The 22119-nt window shown below is 57.6% G+C and overlaps 1 protein-coding gene and 1 long non-coding RNA gene across 2 annotated transcripts; one reads left to right on the forward strand and one right to left on the reverse strand.

The window, feature by feature from the left end:
• Positions 1 to 762: 762 nt before the first annotated feature.
• On the reverse strand, positions 763 to 22116 carry LOC146420451 (F-BAR domain only protein 1-like; the record flags this gene model as incomplete). Its single annotated transcript, XM_085048266.1, has 15 exons — positions 763 to 859; positions 1813 to 1977; positions 2060 to 2124; positions 3958 to 4157; positions 5964 to 6096; positions 8758 to 8913; positions 11012 to 11123; positions 13203 to 13308; positions 16168 to 16286; positions 19456 to 20379; positions 20464 to 20555; positions 21211 to 21253; positions 21358 to 21420; positions 21967 to 21991; positions 22066 to 22116. Coding segments are annotated over 15 exons (2277 nt in total), but the record flags the coding sequence as incomplete, so codon positions are not given.
• On the forward strand, positions 2147 to 2339 carry LOC146420452 (uncharacterized). Its single transcript, XR_014849141.1, has 2 exons — positions 2147 to 2259; positions 2298 to 2339. It is a non-coding gene; the product is annotated as an uncharacterized LOC146420452 (long non-coding RNA).
• Positions 22117 to 22119: the final 3 nt, after the last annotated feature.

Here is a 22119-nt window from a genome sequence, read left to right on the forward strand (position 1 = left end):
ATTGGGTTTAGGGATTGGGATGGATTGGGATGGGATGGATTGGGATGGGAAGGGATTGGGATGGGATTTTGGGATGGGGTGGGATTGGGTTTAGGGATTGGGATGGATTGATTGGAATGGAATGGGATGGGATTGGGATGGATTGGGATGGGATTTTGGGGTGGTATTGGGATGGGATTTTGGGATTTTAGGATGGGAAGGGGTTGGGATGGGATTGGATGGGATTGGGATTGTAATTGGGATGGGATGGGATGGGATGGGATGGGATGGGATGGGATGGGATGGAATCCATGGGATGGGATGGGATGGAATCCATGGGATGGGATGGGATTTTGGGATTTTGGGATGGGAAAGGATTGGTATTGGGATGGGATGGGATTTTGGGATTTTGGGATTTTGGGATTTTGGGATATTGGGATTTTGGGATTCTGGGATGGGAAGGGATTGGGATGGGATTGGGATGGGATTGGATGGGATTGGGATTGTAATTGGGATGGGATGGGATGGGATTGGGATGGGATGGATTGGGATGGGATGGATTGGGATCAGGACATGCACCACAGCCAGATAGGATCACAAACCCTCATCAGCATCATCGGCGAGCAATTAACCAGCGAACAAATTAGAAAATAAAATGTTTAATAAAACAGCAGCTCCTGCTCCCTTCACAGCACAGCGGGACGGCAGGGACAGGGAGCAGGAGGTGACACGGGGACAGAGCCACACACAGAGGGGACAGCGACAGGACGAGGAAGATAAGGATGAGGAGGAATCCAGCCAGCCTCCATCGAGGTTTCCAAGTTCACCCAGGGGGGTTTGGGGGGTTTGGGGTCACCTCAGGACCCTGCCAGGTAAATCCCTGCAGAGGGACAGGACAGGGAGCAGGGAGGGCAAAGCTCCAGATGGGAATTTGGGGAGAAAATTTGGGGGAAAAAGGGGGTTTGGGGGCAAATTTGGGGGCAAAGGGGGTTTGAGGAAATTTGGGAAAAGGGGTTGGGGGAAATTTGGGGGAAAATTTGGGGGGAAAGAGGGTTTGGGGGGAAATTTGGGGGAAAATTTGGGGGGAAAGGGGGTTTGGGGGGTGGGAGGGAAAACCTGAGTACCCCAAAGAGCAGGGAAAAGGACCCTAAGAGCAGGAAAAGGATCCTAAATACCCCAGGGAAGGGACCCCAAGCACCCCAAAGAGCAGGAAAAGGACCCCAAACACCCCAGGAAAGGCACCCTGAGCACCCCAAAGAGTGGGAAAAGGACCCTAAATACCCCAGGAAGGGAACCCTGAGTACCCCAAAGAGGAGGGAAAGGACCCTAAGAGCAGGAAAAGGATCTTGTACACCCCAAAGAGCAAGGAAAGGACCCCAAGCACCCCAAAGAGCAGGGAAAGGACCCTAAATACCCCAGGAAAGGCACCCTGAGAACCCCAAAGAGTGGGAGAAGGACCCCAAACACCCCAAGAAAGGAACCCTGAGTACCCCAAAGAGCACAAAAAGGACCCTAAACACCCCAGGAAGGAACCCCAAACACCCCAGAAAAAGCACCCTGAGCACCCCAAGGGGAAGGAAAGGGAAGGGAAAGAGCAGGGATGAGACCCTAAATACCCCAGGGAAATGACCCCAAGTACCCCAAAGAGCACAAAAAGAACCCTAAATACCCCAGGAAGGAACCCCAAGCACCCCAAAGGGCACAAAAAGGACCCCAAACACCCCAGGAAGGAACCCCAAGCACCCCAGAAAAAGCACCCTGAGCACCCAAGGATGTGGAGAAGACCTCACACCCCCCAAACCCACATCTCAGCACCCCAACCCCACGCCCTACCTGTGGCGAACCTCTTCTTGACCAGCGACATGCGGTAGCCACTGCCGGCCAGCTCCACCTCCACGCCGGACAGCGTGCTGCCCTCGCTGCTGAACTGGGCAGCCACCGGGCTGGGCTTACTGGGACCAGTAAGCGGCTCCCAGCTGGCCGACAGGCGGCCACAGCCTGGGGGGACAGCAGGGGTTGGGGGGTCAGGGTGACCCCGTTGTCCCCTGTGGCACCCCAAGAAGGGTGGGTGTGAGCTGACCTGCCTGCCCTGGGGCTGCGGGGATGTCTAGAAGTTTCCAGAGGAGGCGTTTTTCCTCGAGGTTCCTGTTGGGGTGAGGGAGGTGGTGAAGTTCTGCATGGATCTCAAAATCCACCCTGGTGCTCGAGTTGTCAGAGATCCCAAAATCCACCCTGGTGCTCAAGTTCTCTATGGATCCCAAAATCCACCCTGGTCCTTGAGTTCTCCACAGATCCCAAAATCCACCCTGGTGCTCGAGTTCTCTAAGGATCCCAAAATCCACCCTGGTCCTCAAGTTCTCCACAGATCCCAAAATCCACCCTGCTCTGCCCAGCCACACCTCTCTGCATTCCTTACCCCAGCAGCACCCCAAATTTCTGGGCTCAAAGTTCCCATTTCCCAGCTCAAAGTTCCCAGTTCCCAGTCCAGGATTCCCATTTCCCAGTTCAGTGTCCCCATTTCCCAGTCCAGTGTCCCCATTTCCCAGCTCAGTGTCCCCATTTCCCAGTTAAAGGTCCCCATTTCCCAGTTAAAAGTCCCCAATTCCCAGTTCAGTGTCCCCATTTCCTGGTAAAAGGTTCCCATTTCCCAGTCCAGTGTCCCCTTCTCCCAGTCCAGGATTCCCATTTCCCAGCTCAGCATCTCCATTTCCCAGTTATAGGTTCCCATCTCCCAGTCCAGAGTTCCCATTTTCCAGTCCAGTGTCCCCATTTCCCAGCTCAAGGTCCCCAATTCCCAGTTAAAAGTCCCCAATTCCCAGTTCAGTGTCCCCATTTCCCAGTCCAAGGTTCCCATCTCCCAGTCCAGGGTCCCCAGTTCCCAGCTCCAAGTTCCCATTTCCCAGTTCAAGCTTCCCATTTCCCAGCTCAAAGTTCCCATTTCCCAGTCCAGTGTCCCCAGTTCCCAGCTCAAAGTCCCCAGTTCCCAGTCCAGTGTCCCCTTCTCCCAGTCCAGTGTCCCCATTTCCTGGCTCAAGGTCCCCAATTCCCAGTCCAGTGTCCCCATTTCCTGGTTAAAGGTTCCCATTTCCCAGTTCAAGCTTCCCATTTCCCAGTTCAGTGTCCCCATTTCCCAGTCCAGTGTCCCCTTCTTCCAGTCCAGCATTCCCAATTCCCAGTTAAAGGTCCCCATTTCCCAGTTGAAGGTCCCCAATTCCCAGTTCAGTGTCCCCATTTCCCAGCTCAAGGTTCCCATTTCCCAGTTTGGTGTCCCCAGTTCCCAGTCCAGGGTCCCCTTCTCCCACCCTTGGGGGGTGTTTGGGACCCCAGACCCTGCCAAAATTCAGGACCCCAGACCCTGCATTTCCCACCCTATTAAGCTCCAGGACCCCAAACCCTCCATCTCCCCCCTCTTCCATCCAGGACCCCAGACCCTCAATTTCCCACCCCATTAAGCCCCAGAACCCCTTATCCTTTCTCTCCCACCCCATTAAGCTCCAGAATCCCATATCCTTTCTCTCCCACCCCATATCTTTCTCTCCCACCCCATATCCTGCATCTCCCACCCCATATCCTTCCTCTCCCACCCCATATCTTTCTCTCCCACCCCATTAAGCTCCAGAACCCCATATCTTTCTCTCCCACCCCATATCTTTCTCTCCCACCCCATATCTTTCTCTCCCACCCCATCTTTCTCTCCCACCCCATATCTTTCTCTCCCACCCCATATCTTTCTCTCCAACCCATATCCTTCTTCTCCACCCCATATCTTTCTCTCCCACCCCATGTCTTTCTCTCCCACCCCACATCCCCTCTCCAACCCCATACCCTCTATTTCCCACCCCATTAAGCCCCAGAACCCCAGATCCTTTCTCTCCCACCCCACATCCTCTCTCCCACCCCATATCTTTCTCTCCCACCCCACATCCTCTCTCCCACCCCACATCCCCTCTCCCGCCCCACAGCCGACCCCACAGTCACCAGCTGGCCGCGGGCTGCAGGCGCAGGTTGCCCAGCGGCTCCTCGAGGGGCAGCAGCACGTGCACGTTGGCCAGCGGCACGGGCAGTGCCAGCGCAGTGCCATCGTACCCGTAATCCACGGTGACACGGGTGACACCCGGCCCGCAGTCCCAGCGCACGCTGAGCCGCAGCGGGGCAGAGCCGGGCCCGGAGCGGGAGAACTGCGGGGACACGGAGGGGGACACTGAGAGAGGGGTGGGGACATCGAGAGAGGGGTGGGGACACTGATAGGGCTGGGGACACCGAGACACTGCTGGGGACACTGAGAGAGTGATGGGGACATCGAGAGAGGGGTGGGGACACTGAGAGTGCTGGGGACAGTGAGAGAGGGGTGGGGACACTGAGAGAGTGTTGGGGACATCGAGAGAGGGGTGGGGACACTGATAGTGCTGGGGACAGTGAGAGAGGGGTGGGGACACTGAGAGAGGGCTGTGCCCTGCTGGGGACACTGAGAGAGGGGCTGGGGACATTGAGAGAGGGCTGGGGACATAGAGAGAGGGTTGGGGACACTGAGAGAGGGGTGGGGACACTGACAGTCTGCTGGGGACATTGAGAGAGTGATGGGGACACTGAGAGAGGGGTGGGGACACTGAGACACTACTGTGCCCTGCTGTGCCCACCGAGAGACTGCTGGGGACATTGAGAGAGGGCTGGGGACACTGAGAGAGGGGTGGGAACAGTGAGAGAGGGGTGGGGACACTGAGAGAGGGGTGGGGACACTGAGAGTGGTGGGGACATTGAGAGAGGGTTGGGGACACTGAGAGAGGGCTGGGGACATTGAGAGTGGCGGGGACACTGAGAGAGTGATGGGGACATCGAGAGAGGGGTGAGGACAGTGAGAGAGCACTGGGGACACTGGGACACAACTGGGGACATCGAGACACTGCTGGGGACATTGAGAGACTGCTGAGGACATGGAGAGAGTGCTGGGGACACTGAGAGAGGGCTGGGGACACTGACAGCCTGCTGGGGACACTGAGACACTGCTGGGGACATTGAGAGTGTGTTGGGGACATCTAGAGTACTGGGGACATTGAGAGAGGGCTGAGGACACTGAGAGAGGGCTGGGGACATCGAGGGACTGCTGGGGACATTGAGAGAGTGTTGGGGACATTGAGAGAGGGCTGGGGACAGTGAGACACTGCTGGGGACATCGAGAGTGCTGGGGACACTGAGACACTGCTGGGGACACTGATAACTGGTGATTTTGGTCCTTTCTTTTTATGCCCTTTTTATACATTTTTGTGCCCTTTTTATACATTGTTATCCCCTTTTTATCTCCTTTACATTTTATCCCCTTTTTATACATTTTTATCTCCTTTCTATACATTTTTTGTCCTCTTTCTATGAATTTTTATGCCCTTTCTATGTATTGTTGTCCCCTTTTAAGCCATTTTAATGCACTTTTTATGCATTTTTTATCCCCTTTCTATACATTTCTATCCCCTTTCTGTACACTTTTATCCCCTTTCTATACATTTTATTAACTGTATAATATATATAATATATAATAAATATTATATAATAAATAATATAATATAATATAATAATATAATAATAAATATAATAAATTTAATAAAAATAATAAAAATAATTTTAAAAATCCCTTTTCCCATTCCTACTGCATCGATGATATAATAATATAATAATATAATAATATAATAATATAATAATATAATAATATAATAATATAATAATATAATAATAAATATAATAAATATAATAAAAATTAATAAAAATTAATAAAAAATAATTTTTAAAATCTCATTTTCCCATTCCTGCTGCATCGATAATATAATAATATAATAATAAATATAATTTAAAAATAATAAAATAGTAAAAAATAATAATAAAAATATTTTAAAAATTAAAAATTTTTAAAAATAATAAAAAATACTAAAAAAAATAATATCCCATTTCCCCATTCCCACTGCCCCAATTTCCCATTTTTCCCACCCAAAGCTCACCTGGTACTTGAGCAGAGGCACGTTGTAGTAGGGAGCAGCAGGGCTCTGCTCAGCCTGTCTCTGCAGCTGCCCGGTCAGCGCCGTCATGTTCAGCCAGAAGTCCTTGGTGCTGGGGTCACTCTGCGAGGGGTCACTGCGGGGAGGGGGAGCCCCCAAATTTGGCACCCCGAAAAACCCGAAATTTGGAACCCCAAAAACCCCGAAATTCTGAAATTTGGCACCCCGAAAAACCCGAAATTTGGTACCCCAAAAGCCCCGAAATCCTGAAATTTGGCACCTTGTAATCCTGAAATTTGGTACCACAAAAACCGGAAATTTGGAACCCCAGAACCCTGAAATTTGGAACCCCAGAACCCCAGAAACCCAAAATTTGGCACCCAAAAACCCGGAATTTGGCACCCCAAAACCCCTGAAATTTGGCAGCCCAAAACCCCAAAAACCCCAAAAGTTGGCACCCCAAAAACCCCAAAAGTTGGCACCCCAAAAACCCTGAAATTCGGAGCCCCATAGCCCCACAACCCTGAAATTTGGCACCCCAAAACCCTGAAATCCTGAAATTTGGAACCCCAAAAACCGGAAATTTGGAACCCCAGAACCCCGAAATTTGGCACACCAAAAACCCGAAATTTGGTACCCCGAAACCCTGAAATCCTGAAATTTGGTACCCTGAAACCTCAAAATCCTGAAATTTGGCACCCCAGAACCCCGAAATTTGGTACCCCAAAAAGCCCGAAATACTGAAATTTGGTACCCTGAAACCTCAAAATTTGGCACCCCAAAAACCCGAAATCCTGAAATTTGGAACCCCGAAAACCCCGAAATTTGGTACCCCGAAACCCTGAAATCCTGAAATTTGGTACCCAAAAAGCCCAAAATTTGGCACCCCAAAAACCCGAAATTCTGAAATTTGGAACCCCGAAACCCCCGAAATTTGGTACCCCGAAACCCTGAAATCCTGAAATTTGGTACCCAAAATCCCGAAATTCAGCACCCTGGAACCCTGAAACCCTGAAATTTGGAACCCCCAGAACCCCAAAATCCTGAAATTTGGCACCCTGGAACCCCAGAACCCTGATATTGGCACCCCAAAACCCCAAAACCCAGAAATTTGGCACCCCAAAAACCCCGAACTGTGAAATTTGGCACCCTGGCACCCCAAAACCCCGAAATTTGGAACCCCAGAACCCCACAACCCCGAAATTTGGAACCCCGAAACCTTGAAATTTGGCACCCCAAAAACCCCAAAATTTGGAACCCCGAAACCCCGAAATTTGGAACCCCAGAACCTCAAAATTTGGCACCCCGAAACCCCAGAGCCCCAAAATTTGGCACCCCAAAACCCCGAAATCCTGAAATCTGGCACCCTAAAACCCCAAATTTCAGCACCCCAGAACCGCAGAACCCCAGAACCCCAAGATTCAGCACCCTGGAACCCCAAAATTCAGAACCCCGGTCCCCCAGGCACCTCCTGTACCCCAAAACCAGCCCCTCATCGCTGCACCCACTCTCTCCCGGGCTGTCCCCTGCTGTCCCCTCACTGTCCCCTGCTGTCCCCTCGCTGTCCCCAGGTGTCCCCCCGCTATCCCCTCACTATCGCCCCGCTGTCTCCTGCTGTCCCCTCATTGTCCCCTCTCTATCCCCCGCTGTCCCCCCGCTGTTCTCCCGCTATCCCCTCTCTATCCCCCTGCTGTCCCCCTGCTATCCCCTCATTGTACCCCAATGTCCCCAGCTGTCCCCTCGCTGTCCCCTGCTATCCTCTCGCTGTGCCCCGCTGTCCCTCATTGTCCTCTCTATCCCCTGCTGTCCTTGCATTGTCTCAGCTGTCCCCGCTGTCCCCTCACTATCCGCTATCCCCTGCTTCCCCGCTGTCCTCATGTTCTCTATCCTTCTCCATCCTCTCAGTGTCCCCATTCTATCCTCACTCACTGTCCCCTCTCTATCCCCTACTGTCCCTCCCTATCCCTCGCTGTCTCCAGCTGTCCCTCTATCCCCTCTCTATCCCTCACTGTCCCTCTGTATCCCCACTGTCCTCCCTGCTTACCCTTGCTGTCCAGCTATCCGCCCGCTATCACTCGCTGTCCCCTCCCTATCCCCGTGCTGTCCCTCCCTGTCCCCCAGCTATCCCTCGCTGTCCCCTCTCTATCCCTACTGTCCCCCCACTGTCCTCGCTATCCCTCCTATCCCCTCCTGTCCTTCTATCCCCTCTCTATCCCTCCTGCTATCTTCCCTGCTGTCCTCCTCATCCCCAGGTGTCCCCCTATCCCCTCACTATTGCCCCGCTGTCTCCTGCTGTCCCCTCATTCCCCTCTCTATCCCTCACTGTCCCTCTCTATTCCGCTGTCCCCCTGCTATCCCCTCATTGTACCCCAGTGTCCCCAGCTGTCCCCTTGATGTCCCTGCTATCCTCGCTGTCCCCAGCTGTCCCCCAGCTGTCCCTGCTGTCCCCTCACTATCCCAGCTATCCCCCTGCTGTCCCCCGCTGTCCTCTATTCCCTCTATCCCTTCTCCATCCTCTCAGTGTCCCTTATCCCTCATTGTCCCAGTATGCCCCGTTGTCCCTCTGTATCTGCTGTCCCCGCTTCCCTCTCTGTCCTCCTGTCCTCTCTATCCCTCATCCTCCGCTGTCCCTCACTATCCCCGTGTCCCCCCGCTGTCCCCTCATTGTCCCCTCTATCCCTTCTCTATCCTCACTGTCCCTCTGTATCCCTTCTATCCCTCTCTATCCTCCCTCCCTGTCCCCTCCCTGTCCCTCACTGTCCCCCCGCTGTCCCCTCATTGTCCCCGTGTCGCACACCTGTAGAGCAGCTCGGCGTTGGGCAGGAAGTGCTCGATGGCGGTGGCGTTCAGCAGGCGGAAGCTGAGCACGGGCGGCGCCGCGGGGCCGCTGAACACCCGCACGATCCCCGCCGGGAACGACATGGTTAACTCCCCTGTCACCTTCACCAGGCAGCTGCGGGGACAGGCCAGGGTCAGGGGACAGCCCCGCGTGGGACACAGCGCAGGGGGACAGCTCCCTTGGGGACAGCGCGTCCTTCTTTAGCGCCACTCTCTGGGGACATCCCATCCTTCCTTTGGGGACAATGCCACCCTTCTTGAGCCCCAATCCTTGGGGACATCCCATCCTTCCTTTGGGGACAATGCCACCCTTCTTGAGCCCCACTCCTTGGGGACATCCCACCCTTTCTGAGACCCTTGCCTTGGGGACATCCCATCCTTCTTTAGCGCCACTCTTTGGGGACATCGCATCTTTCCTGAGACCCTTCCCTTGGGGACAATGCCACCCTTCCTGACTCCAATCCTTGGGGACATCCCATCCTCTTTAACCAAAACCTTGGGGACAATGCCACCCTTCCTGAGCCCCACTCCTTGGGGACATCCCACCCTTTCGGAGACCCTTGCCTTGGGGACAGCACATCCTTCTTGAGACCCAATCCTTGGGGACATTGCATTCTTCCTGGGACCCTTCTCTTGGGGACAATCCCATCCTTCCTGAACCCCTTTTTTTAGGGACAATGCCATCCTTCTTGAGCCCCAATCCTTGGGGACATCCCCCCCTTTCAGAGACCCTTGCCTTGGGGACATCCCACCCTCCTTAACCCCAATCCTTGGGGACATTAGACCCTTCCTGATACCCTTCCCTTGGGGACATCCTGTCCTTTCTGAGAGCCTTCCCTTGTGGACATCACACCCTTCCTGACCCCCAATCCTTGGGGACATCTCACCCTCCTTATCCCCAATCCTTGGGGACATCCCGTCTTTCCTGAGCCCCATTCCTTGGGGACAATGCCACCCTTCCTGACTCCCACTCCTTGGGGACATCCCACCCTCCTTAACCCCAACCCTTGTGGCCATCTGCCAGCCACAGTCGGACACCCTCAGGGACACGCCGGTGACACCCCGGGGACACCTTAAGGACACCCTCGGTGACACCCTGGTGACACCCTGGTGACTTCCCAGTGACACCCCGAGGACACCCCAGTGACACCCTCGGTGACAACTTGGGGACACCCCAGGGACACCTTGGGGACACGCTGGTGACACCCTCGGTGACATCCCGGTGACACCCTGGTGACACCCCAGTGAGACCCCGGGGACACCCTCGGTGACACCTCAGTGACACTCCGGTGACACCTTGGGGACATGCCGATGACACCCTGGGGACACCTTGGTGACACCTTAGGGACACCTTAGGGACACCTTGGTGACACCTTAGGGACACCTCAGGGACACCCCAGTCACACCCCGGGGACACCCTTGGTGACACCCCAGTCACACCTCAGTGTCTCAGGAAGGGTGGCATTGTCCCCATTGTCCCCAGCGACACCTTGGGGACACCTCGGTGACACCCTGGTGACACCTTAGGGACACCCTGGTGACACCTTGGGGACACGCCGATGACACCCTGGGGACACCTTGGTGACACCTTAGGGACACCTTGGGGACACCCCAGTGACACCCCGGGGACACCCCGTGGAAACCCTCGGTGACACTCCAGTGACACCTCGGTGACACCTTGGGGACACCCTTGGTGACACCCCAGTGACACCTTGGTGACACCTTAGGGACACCCTGGGGACACCCTTGGTGACACCCCAGTCACACCTCAGTGATACTCCGGTGACACTCCGGGGACACCTTAGGGACACCCTGGGGACACCTTAGGGACACTATGGGGACACCTTGGGGACACCTTGGGGACACCCCAGTCACACCCCGGGGACACCCCAGTGACACCCTGGTGACACCTCAGTGACACCCCAGTCACACCCTGGGGACACCTCAAGGACACCCCGGGGACACCCTGGGGACACCTTAGGGACACCCTGGTGACACACCAGTGACACCCCAGTGACATTCCGGTGACACCCTCGTGACACCCTCGGTGACACCCCGGTGACACCCCAGCGACACCCTTGGTGACACCCCAGTCACACCTCAGTGACACTCCGGGAACACCTTGGGGACATGCCGATGACACCCCGGAGACACCTTGGTGACACCTTAGTGACACCCTGGTGACACCGCGGTGACATCTGTGTCCCCCGCACCTGTCGCTGTCGCGCCCCTTGAAGTAGGCGTGCACGTACTCGGTGAAGGCTGTGGCTACCGGCAGCGAGTCCTGCGAGCCCAACACCACTGGGCTGGGGCCGCGGGACAGCCCTGGGGGCGAGCGGGGGGTCAGGGGGCGGCGGGACCCCCAGAGAAACCCCAAATACCCCCAGAACAACCCCGAAATAACCCCGGGACCCCCAGAGAAACCCCAAAATAACCCCCGGGACCACCCCCCAAATCCTCCCCGGGACCCCCAGAGTAACCCCAAAACCTCCGGGACCACCCACTAAATCCTCTGGGACCCCCAGAGAAACCCCAAAATAATCTCGGGACCACCCCCAAAATACCCCGGGACCCCCAGAGAAACCCCAAATACCCCGCGGGACCACCCCCAAATCCTCTGGGACCCCAGAGTAACCCCAAAATAACCCCGGGGCCACCAGCCCCACCCCGGGACCCCCAGAGAAACCCCAAATACCCCGGGACCAACCCCCAATCCCCGGGACCCCAGAGTAACCCAAAATAACCCCGAGACCAACCCCAAAATACCCCCCGGGACCCCCAGAGTAACCCCAAAACCTCCGGGACCACCAGAACAACCCCAAATACCACCGGGACCAACCCCAAAATACCCCGGGACCCCCAGAGTAACCCCAAATACCACCGGGACCACCAGAGAAACCCTGACATACCTCCCGGGACCACCAGAGCAACCCCAAATACCCCCTGGGACCCCCAGAGCAACCCCGAAATAACCCTGGGATCCCTAGATCACCCCAAATACCCCCAGGGACCCCCAGAGCAACCCCAAAATATCCCTGGGACCCCCAGAGAAACCCCAAATACCCCCCGGGACCCCCAGAGCACCCCGAAATAATCCCGGGACCCCCAGAGTAACCCCGAAATAACCCTGGGACCACCAGTTCAGCCCCAAAATACCCCCGGGACCACCAGAGCAACTCCAAAATACCCCGGGACCCCAGAGAACCCCAAAATACCCCCGGGGACCCCCAGCCCACCCCTCAAAATGCCTCCAGGACCCCAGATCACCCCAAACTCCCCAGGACCCCCAGTTCACCCCAGATCCCCAGGACTCCGAGCCCACTCCCTAAAACCCCCGCCCACCCCCAAAATGCCCTCAGGACCCCCAAACCCCTGGGACCCCTAACCCACCCCCAAAACCCCGTGACCCCCAAAATCCCCCCAGCCCACCCCCCAAACCCCAGGACCCCCAGCCAACCCTCCAAAGCCCCAGGACCCTCAGCCCAAATCCCCGGGATTCCCATCCCTCCCCAAACTCCCCGAGACCCCATCCTCCCCAAAACCCCTCGGAACCCTCAGCCCACCCCCAAATCCCCAGCCCACTCCCCAAAACCCCAGCCCACCCCTGGCAGCCCCAAACCCCCAGGACCCCAAAATCCCCCCAACCCACCCCTCAAAACCCCGGGACCACCCCCAGCCCAACCCCCAAAACACCCCGGGACCCCCAGCCCACCCCCAAATCCCCCAAACCCCCAGCACACCTTCCAAATCCCCCGGGATCTCCCCCAAACCCCCCAAACTCCCAAAACCCCTGGACCCCAAAATCCCCCCAACCCACCCCTCAAAACCCCAGGACCACCCAAATCCCCCAAAATGCCCTCGGGACCCCAAAACCCCTCCGGGACCCCCAGCCCACCCCCAAATCCCCAAAACCCCCAGCACACCTTCCAAATCCCCGGGATCTCCCCCAAACCCCAAAACCCCCCCCCTAAAACCCCGGACCACCTCCCAAACCCCAAAACCCCCGGGACCCCAAACCAGCCCACCTCCCAATCCCCGGGACCCCAAATCCCCGGGACCCCCAAAACCCCAGCCCACCCCAGAAAACCCCAAAACCCCCAGCCCACGCCCCCAAACCCCGGGACCCCCCAAAATCCTTCCAGCCCAACCCGGGACCCCCAAACCCCCTCAGAACCCCAAAACCTTCCGGGACCCCCAAATCCCCCAGCCCACCTCCCAATCCCCCCGGGACCCCCAAACCCCCAGCCCACCCCAGAAAATCCCAAAACCCCTAGCCCACACCCCCCAAACCCCCGGGACCCCCAAAATCCTTCCAGCCCAGCCCCCAACCCCCGGGGACCCCCCAAAACCCCCAGCCCACCCCCCAAACCCCTCAGGACCCCCCAAAATCCCCCCGGCACGCACCGAGGGCGGGCGGGGCTGCGGAGAAGAATCCTCTCTCGCCCAGGCTGGCGGGAGCAGAGTGCGAGGGGCCGCAGCTCCAGGAGGGCGAGGGGCTCAGCGAGCGGGACTGCGGGGGAATTCGGGGGTCGGGGGGCTTCGGCAGCCCGGGGGGCACAGCTCGGGGTGGCTGTGTCCCCAAATCCTGTGTCCCTGGGTGCCCCGGAGTTCCCGAATCCTATATCCCTGTGTGCCTCTGAGTTCCCAAATCCTGGATCCCTGAATTCCCAAATCCTGCACTGCTGTGCCACTGAATTCCCACATCATGGATCCCTGAATTCCCAAATCCTATATTCGCAGCGTTCCCAAATTCTGTGTCCCTGTGTGCCCCTGGATTCCCAAATCCTGCGGCCCTATGTGCCTCTGTAATTCCCAAATCCTGGATCCCAGAATTCCCAAATCCTGCACTGCTGTGCCCCTGAATTCCCACATCCTATATCCCTGTGTGCCTCTGAGTTCCCAAATCCTATATTCCCCATGTCCCCAAATCCTGTGTCCCTGTGTGCCCCGGAATTCCCAAATCCTGGATCCCTGAATTCCCAAATCCTATATTCCCTTCGTTCCCAAATCCTGCACTGCTGTGTGCCCCTGAATTCCCAAATCCTATATCCCTGTGTCCCCAAATCCTGGATCCCTGAATTCCCAAACCCTGGATCCCTGCGTTCCCAAATCCCATGTCCCTGTGTGCCCCTGAATTCCCAAATCCTATATTCCCTGAATTCCCAAATCCTGGATCCCAGAATCCCTGGATGGCACAGCTCGGTGTAGCTGTGTCACCAAATCCTGTGTCCCTGTGTGCCCCTGAGTTCCCAAATCCTATATCCCTGTGTTCCCAAATTCTGTGTCCCTGTGTGCCTCTGAGTTCCCAAATCCTGGATCTCGGTATTCCCAAATCCTATATTCCCTGTGTGCCCCTGAATTCCCAAATCCTGCACTGCTGTGCCCCTGAATTCCCAAATTCTGCATCCCTGAATTCCCAAATCCTGCACTGCAGTGCCCTAGAAGTCCCAAATCCTATATCCCTGAATTCCCAAATCCTGCATCCTTAAGTACTCCTGTGTTCCCAAATCCTGTGTCCCTGTGTTCCCCTGAATACCCAAATCCTATATCCCTGAATACCCAAATCCTGGATCCCTGAATTCCCAAATCCTATATCCCTGAATTCCCAAATCCTGCACTGCTGTGCCCTAGAATTCCCAAATCCTATATCCCTGAATTCCCAAATCCTGCGTCCCTATGTGCCTCTGTGTTCCCAAATCCTGCATCCTTGAGTACTCCTGTGTCCCCAAATCCTGTGTCCCCGTGTGCCCCTGAATTCCCAAATCCTGCATCTCTGAATTCCCAAACCCTGCATCCCTGAATTCCCAAACCCTGCATCCCTGAATTCCCAAATCCTGCATCTCTGAATTCCCAAATCCTATATCCCCGAATTCTCAAAACCTGCGTCCCTAAGAACTCCTGAATTCCCAAATCCTATATTCCCTGAATTCCCAAATCCTATATCACTGTGCCCCTGAATTCCCAAATCCTGGATCCCAGAATCCCTGGATGGCACAGCCTGGCATCGCTGCGTTCCCAAATCCTGCCCCACCAAGCCCCTCCCGGATGTCCCCAAGCCCCACCCGGATGTCCCCAAACCCCTCCCAGTGGTTCCCAAGCCCCCACAGCTTGTCCCCAAGCCCCTCCCGGCGGTCCCCAATCCCCTCCCGATGTCCCCAACCCCCTCCCGGGTGTCCCCAATTCCCTCCCAGGTGTCCCCAAGCCCCCCCGGCGGGTCCCCAAGCCCCTCCCGTTGATCCCCAAGTCCCCCCAGCTTGTCCCCAAACCTCTCCCGGATGTCCCCAAGCCCCTCCCGTTGGTCCCCAACCCCTCCCGGGTGTCCCCAAGCCCCTCCCGGCTGTCCCCAATCCCCTCCGGGAGTCCCCAGTCCCCTCCCGGATGTCCCCAAGTCCCTCCTGGGTGTCCCCAGTCCCCTCCCTAGTGTCCCCAAGCCCCTCCCGTTGATCCCCAAGCCCCTCCCAGTATCCCCAAGCCCCCCCAGCGGGCCCCAAGCTCCCCCAGCTTGTCCCCAAGCCCTTCCCGGATGTCCCCAAGCCCCTCACAACTTGTCCCCAATCCCCTCCCGGCTGTCCCCAAGCCCCTCCAGCTTGTCCCCAGTCCCCTCCCGCGGGTCCCCAAGCCCCTCCCGGATGTGCCCACAACCCTCCCGTTGGTCCCCAAGCCCCCCGGCGGGTCCCCAGGTCCCCCCAGGTCCCCCCCCAAGCCCCTCCCGGATGTCCCCAAACCCCTCTCTAGTGTCCCCAAGCCCCTCCCGTTGATCCCCAATCCCCTCCCGGTGTCCCCAAACCCCTCCCGGGTGTCCCAAGCCCCTCGGATGTCTCCAATCCCCTCCGATGTCCCCAACCCTCCCGATGTCCCCAACCCCTCCCGATGTCCCCAATCCCCTCCCCAGGTGTCCCCAATCCCCTCCCGCGGGTCCCCAAGCCCCCCCGCTGGTCCCCAAGCCCTCCTGGCTGTCCCCAAGCTCCCCCAGCTTGTCCCCAAGCCCTCCCGTTGGTCCCCAACCCCTCCTGTTGTCCCCAAGCTCCCCCAGCTCGTCCCCAAGCCCTCCCTAGTGTCCCCAAGCCCCTCCCGGGTGTCCCCAATCCCCTCCCGCGGGTCCCCAAGCCCCCCCCAGCTCGTCCCCAAGCCCTCCCGGGTGTCCCTAAGCCCCCACAGCTTGTCCCCAAGCCCCTCCGGGAGTCCCCAATCCCCTCCCGGATGTCCCCAACCCCTCCCGATGTCCCCAGTCCCCTCCCGGGTGTCCCCAATTCCCTCCCGGTTGTCCCCAATTCCCTCCCAGGTGTCCCCAATCCCCTCCCTGGTGTCCCCAATCCCCGCCCGGATGTCCCCAACCCCTCCCTAGTGTCCCCAAGCCCCCAGCCCGCACCAGGTCGCTGTTGCTGCCCGCCGCTGGCCCCGCCGGGGGTCGCTTGGCTCGGGAGCGGCGCGGGGGGGCGACGAGAGGGACATCGCGGGGGGCAGCGGCGGGCCAGGCGGGGACAGCGTCTGGGGACATCGGGGGGGTGAGGGGACAGCCGCGACACGGCGGGAATCCCCAGCGAGGGGATCCAGAGGGGATGGGAGGTGCGGAAATGGGGTCGGCTCGGTTATGGGGTGGGGAATGGGGGAGAAGTTGGGGAATGGGAAGTAGAGTTTGGGGTTATGGGGGACAGGATTGGGGTTATGGGGGCAGATTTAGGGGTTATGGGGACAGGATTGGGGTTATGGGGGCAGAGTTTGGGGTAATGTGGGGTAGAGTTTGGGGTAATGGGGGACAGATTTGAGGGTATGGGGGCAGAGTTTGGGGTAATGGGGTGATAGATTTGGGGCTTATGGGGGCAGAATTGGGGGTTATAGGGAGTTGGGGTTATGGGGGCAGAATTCACAGTAATAGGGGCAGAGTTTGGGATTATGGGGGCAGAATTCACAGGTAATAGGGCAGAGTTGGGGGTCATAGGGGTGCAGAGTTTGGGGTAACAGGGGGACAGATTTGGGGGTTATAGGGCGGAGTTGGGATTATGGGGGACAGAATTCACAATAATAGGGGCAGAGTTGGGGGTTATGGGGGGCAGGTGGGAGTAATAGGGGCAGAGTTTGGGATTATGGGGGACAGAATTCACAGTAGGGAGCAGAGTTTGGGGTTCTAGGGGTGCAGAGTTTGGGGTAATGGGGACAGATTTGGGGGTAATAGGGGGCAGAGATTTGGGGGTAATGGGGCACAGTTCAGGGGTTTTGGGGCAGATTTAGGGCTTATGGTAAGGCAATGTTAGGGGCAATGGGGGGCAGAGTTGGGGGGTAATGGAAGGAGTTTGGGGTTATGGGGACAGGGTTGGGGTTATGGGGGCAGATTTAGGGGTTATGGGGGGGCAAAATTCACAGGTAATAGGGCAGAGTTGAGGTTTATAGGGGTGCAGAGTTTGGGGTAACAGGGGGACAGATTTGGGGGTAATGGGGGCAGATTTGGGAGCAATGTGGGGCACAGTTCAGGGGTTTTGGGGCAGATTTAGGGCATGGGGCAGCAATGTTAGGGGCAATGGGGGGCAGAGTTGGGGGAATGGGAATAGAGTTTGGTGTTATGGGGGGACAGGGTTTGGGGATTATGGGGGCAGATTTAGGGGTTATGGGGGGCAGAATTCCCACAGGTAATAGGGCAGAGTTGGGGGTTATAGGGGTGCAGAGTTTGGGGGTAATGTGGGGACAGATTTGGGGGTAATAGGGGCAAGAGGTTTGGGGGTAATGTGGGGCACAGTTAAGGGGTTATGGGGCAGATTTGGGGTTATGGGGCAGGGTTAGGGGAAATAGGGGGCAGAATTGGGGACAATGGGACAGATTTGGGGGTAATGGGGCAGAATTCACAATAGGGGCAGAGTTGGGGTTATGGGGGCAGAGGTGGAGGAATAGGGGGCAGAATTCAGGGTAATGGGGGCAGAGTTTGGGGTTCTAGGGGTGCAGAGTTTTAGGGTCTGGGGGACAGATTTGGAGTAATAGGGCAGTGATTTAGAGGTAGTGGGGGCAGTGATTTGGGGGTAATCAGGGCACAGTTCAGGGGTTATGGGCAGATTTACAGGAATGGCAGGGTTAGGGGAAATAGGGGACAGAATTTGGGACAATGGGGGGCAAAGTTAGGATAAAAAGGCACAGTTGACAGTAATGGGGCACAGTTGGGGGTTATAGGGGTGCAAAATTTGGGGCAATGGGGTGACAGATTTGGGGGTTATGGGGCAGATTTGGGAGTAAGGGAGAGCAGATTTGGAGGTTATGGGGCGGCAAGGTTAGGGGTAATGGGGGGCAGAATTGGGGACAATGGGGTGCAGAGTTTGGGGTAATGGGGGACAGATTTGGGGACACATTTAGGGCTAACAGGGACACATTTAGGGCTAACAGGACACATTTGGGGCTAACAGGGACACATTTAGGGCTAGCAGGGACACATTTGGGGCCAACAGGGACACATTTAGGGCTAGCAGGGACACATTTGGGGCCAACAGGGACACATTTAGGGCTAACAGGGACACATTTATGGCCAACAGGACACATTTAGGGCTAACAGGGACACATTTAGGGCCAACAGGACACATTTAGGGCCAACAGGGACACATTTAGGACTAAAGGGGGACACATTTAGGGCTAACAGGGACACATTTGGGGCCAACAGGGACACATTTATGGCTAACAAACACATTTATGGCTAACAGGGACACATTTAGGACTAAAGGGGGAAACATTTATGGCCAACAGGGACACATTTAGGGCTAACAGGACACATTTATGGCTAACAGGGACACATTTATGGCTAACAAACACATTTATGGCTAACAGGGACACATTTATGGCTAACAGGGACACATTTGGGGCTAACAGGGACACATTTGGGGCTAACAGGGACACATTTATGGCTAACAGGGACACATTTGGGGCTAACAGGGACACATTTATGGCTAACAGGGACACATTTAGGGCTAACAGGGACACATTTGGGGCTAACAGGGACACATTTAGGGCTAATAGGGACACATTTAGGGCTAATGGGGACACATTTGGGGCTAAAAGACACATTTATGGCTAACAGGGACACATTTAGGGCTAACAGGGACACATTTAGGGCCAACAGGACACATTTAGGACTAAAGGGGGACACATTTAGGGCTAACAGGGACACATTTAGGGCTAACAGGGACACATTTGGGGCTAACAGGGACACATTTATGGCTAACAGGGACACACTTAGAACTAATGGGGACACATTTAGGGCTAACAGGGACACATTTGGGGCTAACAGGGACACATTTAGGGCTACCAGGGACACATTTAGGGCTAACAGGGACACATTTGGGGCTAACAGGACACATTTAGGGCTAACAGGGACACATTTATGGCTAACAGGGACACATTTATGGCTAACAGGGACACATTTATGGCCAACAGGGACACATTTAGGACTAACAGGGACACATTTAGGGCTAACAGGGACACATTTATGGCCAACAGGGACACATTTAGGACTAACAGGACACATTTGGGGCTAACAGGGACACATTTATGGCCAACAGGGACACATTTAGGACTAACAGGACACATTTGGGGCTAACAGGGACACACTTAGGGGCAATGGGAACACATTTAGGACCAACAGGGACACATTTAGGACTAAAGGGGGACACCTCCCCCCACTCACCCTGCTCCGGCTGCAGCGGGGGGGTCCCGGCCGTGCTCCCCTCCCCCACCCTGCCCCCCAGCCCCCCCCAGGGGGAGGGGCTGCAGGACTCCCCCCCGCTCGGCGGGGCTGGCGACGAGGAGGAGGAGGAAGCCGAGTTGGAGGAAGGCCGAGTCAGGGGAGGAGGGGGCTGCTGGGACCCCCACCCCGCCGCGTCCCCAAAAGGGTCGGGAGAGGGGGCTTCCCGCCGGTTGGGGTCTGTGTCACCTCGGGGTGTCACCCTGCTGTCCCCCCAGAGCCCCTGGGGGAAATCGGAGGGGCTGCGGGGTCGGGGGGCTGTTTTGGGGTCATTTTGGGGGTTTTGAGGGATGTCCGACTGGGGATTGTGCCACCGGTTGGGGTCTGTGTCACCTCGGGGTGTCACCCTGCTGTCCCCCCAGAGCCCATGGGGGAAATCGGAGGGGCTGCGGGGTCGGGGGGCTGGTTTGGGGTCATTTTTGGGGCTTTGGGGGGTGTCCGGCTGGGGGTTGTGCCAGCGGTTGGGGTCTGTGCCACCCCCCGGTGTCACCCCTCTGTCCCCCCAGAGCCCCTCGGTGAAACTGGGGAGGTGACCGGAGGGGCTGTGGGGTCGGGGGGCTGGTTTGGGGTCATTTTGGGGGTTTTGGGGGATGTCCGGCTGGGGGTCGTGCCACCGGTTGGGGTCTGTGTCACCTCGGGGTGTCACCCTGCTGTCCCCCCAGAGCCCATGGGGGAAATCGGGGGGGCTGCGGGGTCGGGGGGCTGGTTTGGGGTCAGTTTTGGGGCTTTGGGGGGTCCAGGGTCGAGAGTCCGGCGAGGGTCCTGGCGGGGGGTGACAGGGAGAGTCCAGCCCGGAGTCCTCGACATTCTCCGGGGACGAAGAGGAGAAAGGTGACGAGGACGAGGTGAGGACATAGCTTCGGGGGGCTGCGGGAGACCCCCGGGGTTAGAGAGGGGTGACACGTGGGGGTCTCCATCCTGCAGCCCCCCCCCCGGACCCCAAATCCTCACCCGGGAAATCCTCGGATTCGAACGCCGATTCCAACGGGGGGCCGAAGAGGGCGGCGGAGGGGAGAATGTCCTGGGGGGGCTTGGGGGGGACACTGGGACAGAGAGGGGACAGAGAGGGGACAGAGAGGGGTCAGCAGCCACCTCAAGGACAGAGGGGACAGAGAGGGGTCAGCAGCCACTCAGGACACCTCAAGGACAGAGAGGGGACAGAGAGGGGACAGTGAGGGGACACAGTGGGGGTCAGCAGCCACCCAGGACACCTCAAGGACAGAGGGGACACAGAGGGGGTCAGCAGGCACCCCAGGACACCTCAAGGACAGAGAGGGGACAGAGAGGAGACAGTGAGGGGACACAGTGGGGGTCAGCAGCCACCCAGGACGCCTCAAGGGGGACAGAGAGGGGACAGAGAGGGGTCAGCAGCCACCCAGGACACCTCAAGGGGGACAGAGAGGGGACACAGAGGGGGTCAGCAGGCACCCCAGGACACCTCAAGGACAAGGGGGACAGTGAGGGGACAGAGAGGGGACAGAGAGGGGACAGACGGGGGGTCAGCAGCCACCCCAGGACACCTCAAGGGGGACAGAGAGGGGGTCAGCAGCCACCCAGGACACCTCAAGGACAGAGGGGACACAGTGGGGGTCAGCAGGCACCCCAGGACACCTCAAGGGGGACAGAGAGGGGGTCAGCAGCCACCCAGGACACCCCAAGGACAAAGGGTGACAACCCCCTGCCACCCCAATCCCGTACCTGTTCACCGCTGCCACCGGCAGACCTCTGCCCGCGGTGTCACCTGCGGGGACAGGGGACACGCTGGGGGTGCCACAGCCACTGCCACCCCCCGCCGGGACCCCTGGCCATCACCCCATGTCCCCAAGATCCCCCAGAGGGTCTCACCCGCTGCCAGGGTCCCCTCGGGGTCGGTGTCACTCGAGGCTGGGGGCAGCGGTGCCACGTGTCCTGTGGAGGGGTGGCACTGAGGGGACACCGAGCCACCGCGACCCCAACGCTCTGGGGGGGCTTGGGAAGGGGGGGGAGGAACCCAGGGGGTGACAAAGGGACAGGGAATGGGGCTCAGGGAGGGTGGCATTGTCCCCAAAGGGTGGGGTTAAGGAGGGTGGGATGTCCCCAAGGAATGGGGTTCAGGGAGGGTGGCATTGTCCCCAGGGGAAGGGACTCAGGGAGGGTGGCATTGTCCCCAAGGGAAGGGACTCGGGGAGGGTGGGATGTCCCCAAGGAATGGGGGTCAGGAAAGGTGGCATGTCCCCAGGGATTGGGTTGAAGGAGGGTGGCATTGTCCCCAAGGAAAGGGGCTCAGGGAGGGTGGGATGTCCCCAAAGATTGGGTTTAAGGACGGTGGGATGTCCCCAAAAAAAGGGGTCCAGGAAGGGTGGGATGTCCCCAAGGAATGGGGCTCAGAAGGGTGGCATTGTCCCCAAGGACAGAGTCCCAGGAAGGCTGTGACACCCCCAAAGCTCAATGTCCCCTCCCCGCAGTGCCACTCACGGGACGCCTGCCTGCGCACGGTGCCCTGCAAGACAAGGTGACAACGCTCAGGTCACCCCGCCAGCCTCCCAGGTGTCCCCACAACCCCCCCAGGCTCACCCCAACGCCGGGCGCCAGGATCAGATTTCCCACGGTGGCCTTCAGCTGCTCCAC

The sequence above is a fragment of the Lichenostomus cassidix genome, unplaced genomic scaffold, assembly GCF_008360975.1.
Source record: "Lichenostomus cassidix isolate B80296 unplaced genomic scaffold, HeHo_3.0 HiC_scaffold_815, whole genome shotgun sequence".
Classification (NCBI taxonomy): Eukaryota; Metazoa; Chordata; class Aves; order Passeriformes; family Meliphagidae; genus Lichenostomus; species Lichenostomus cassidix.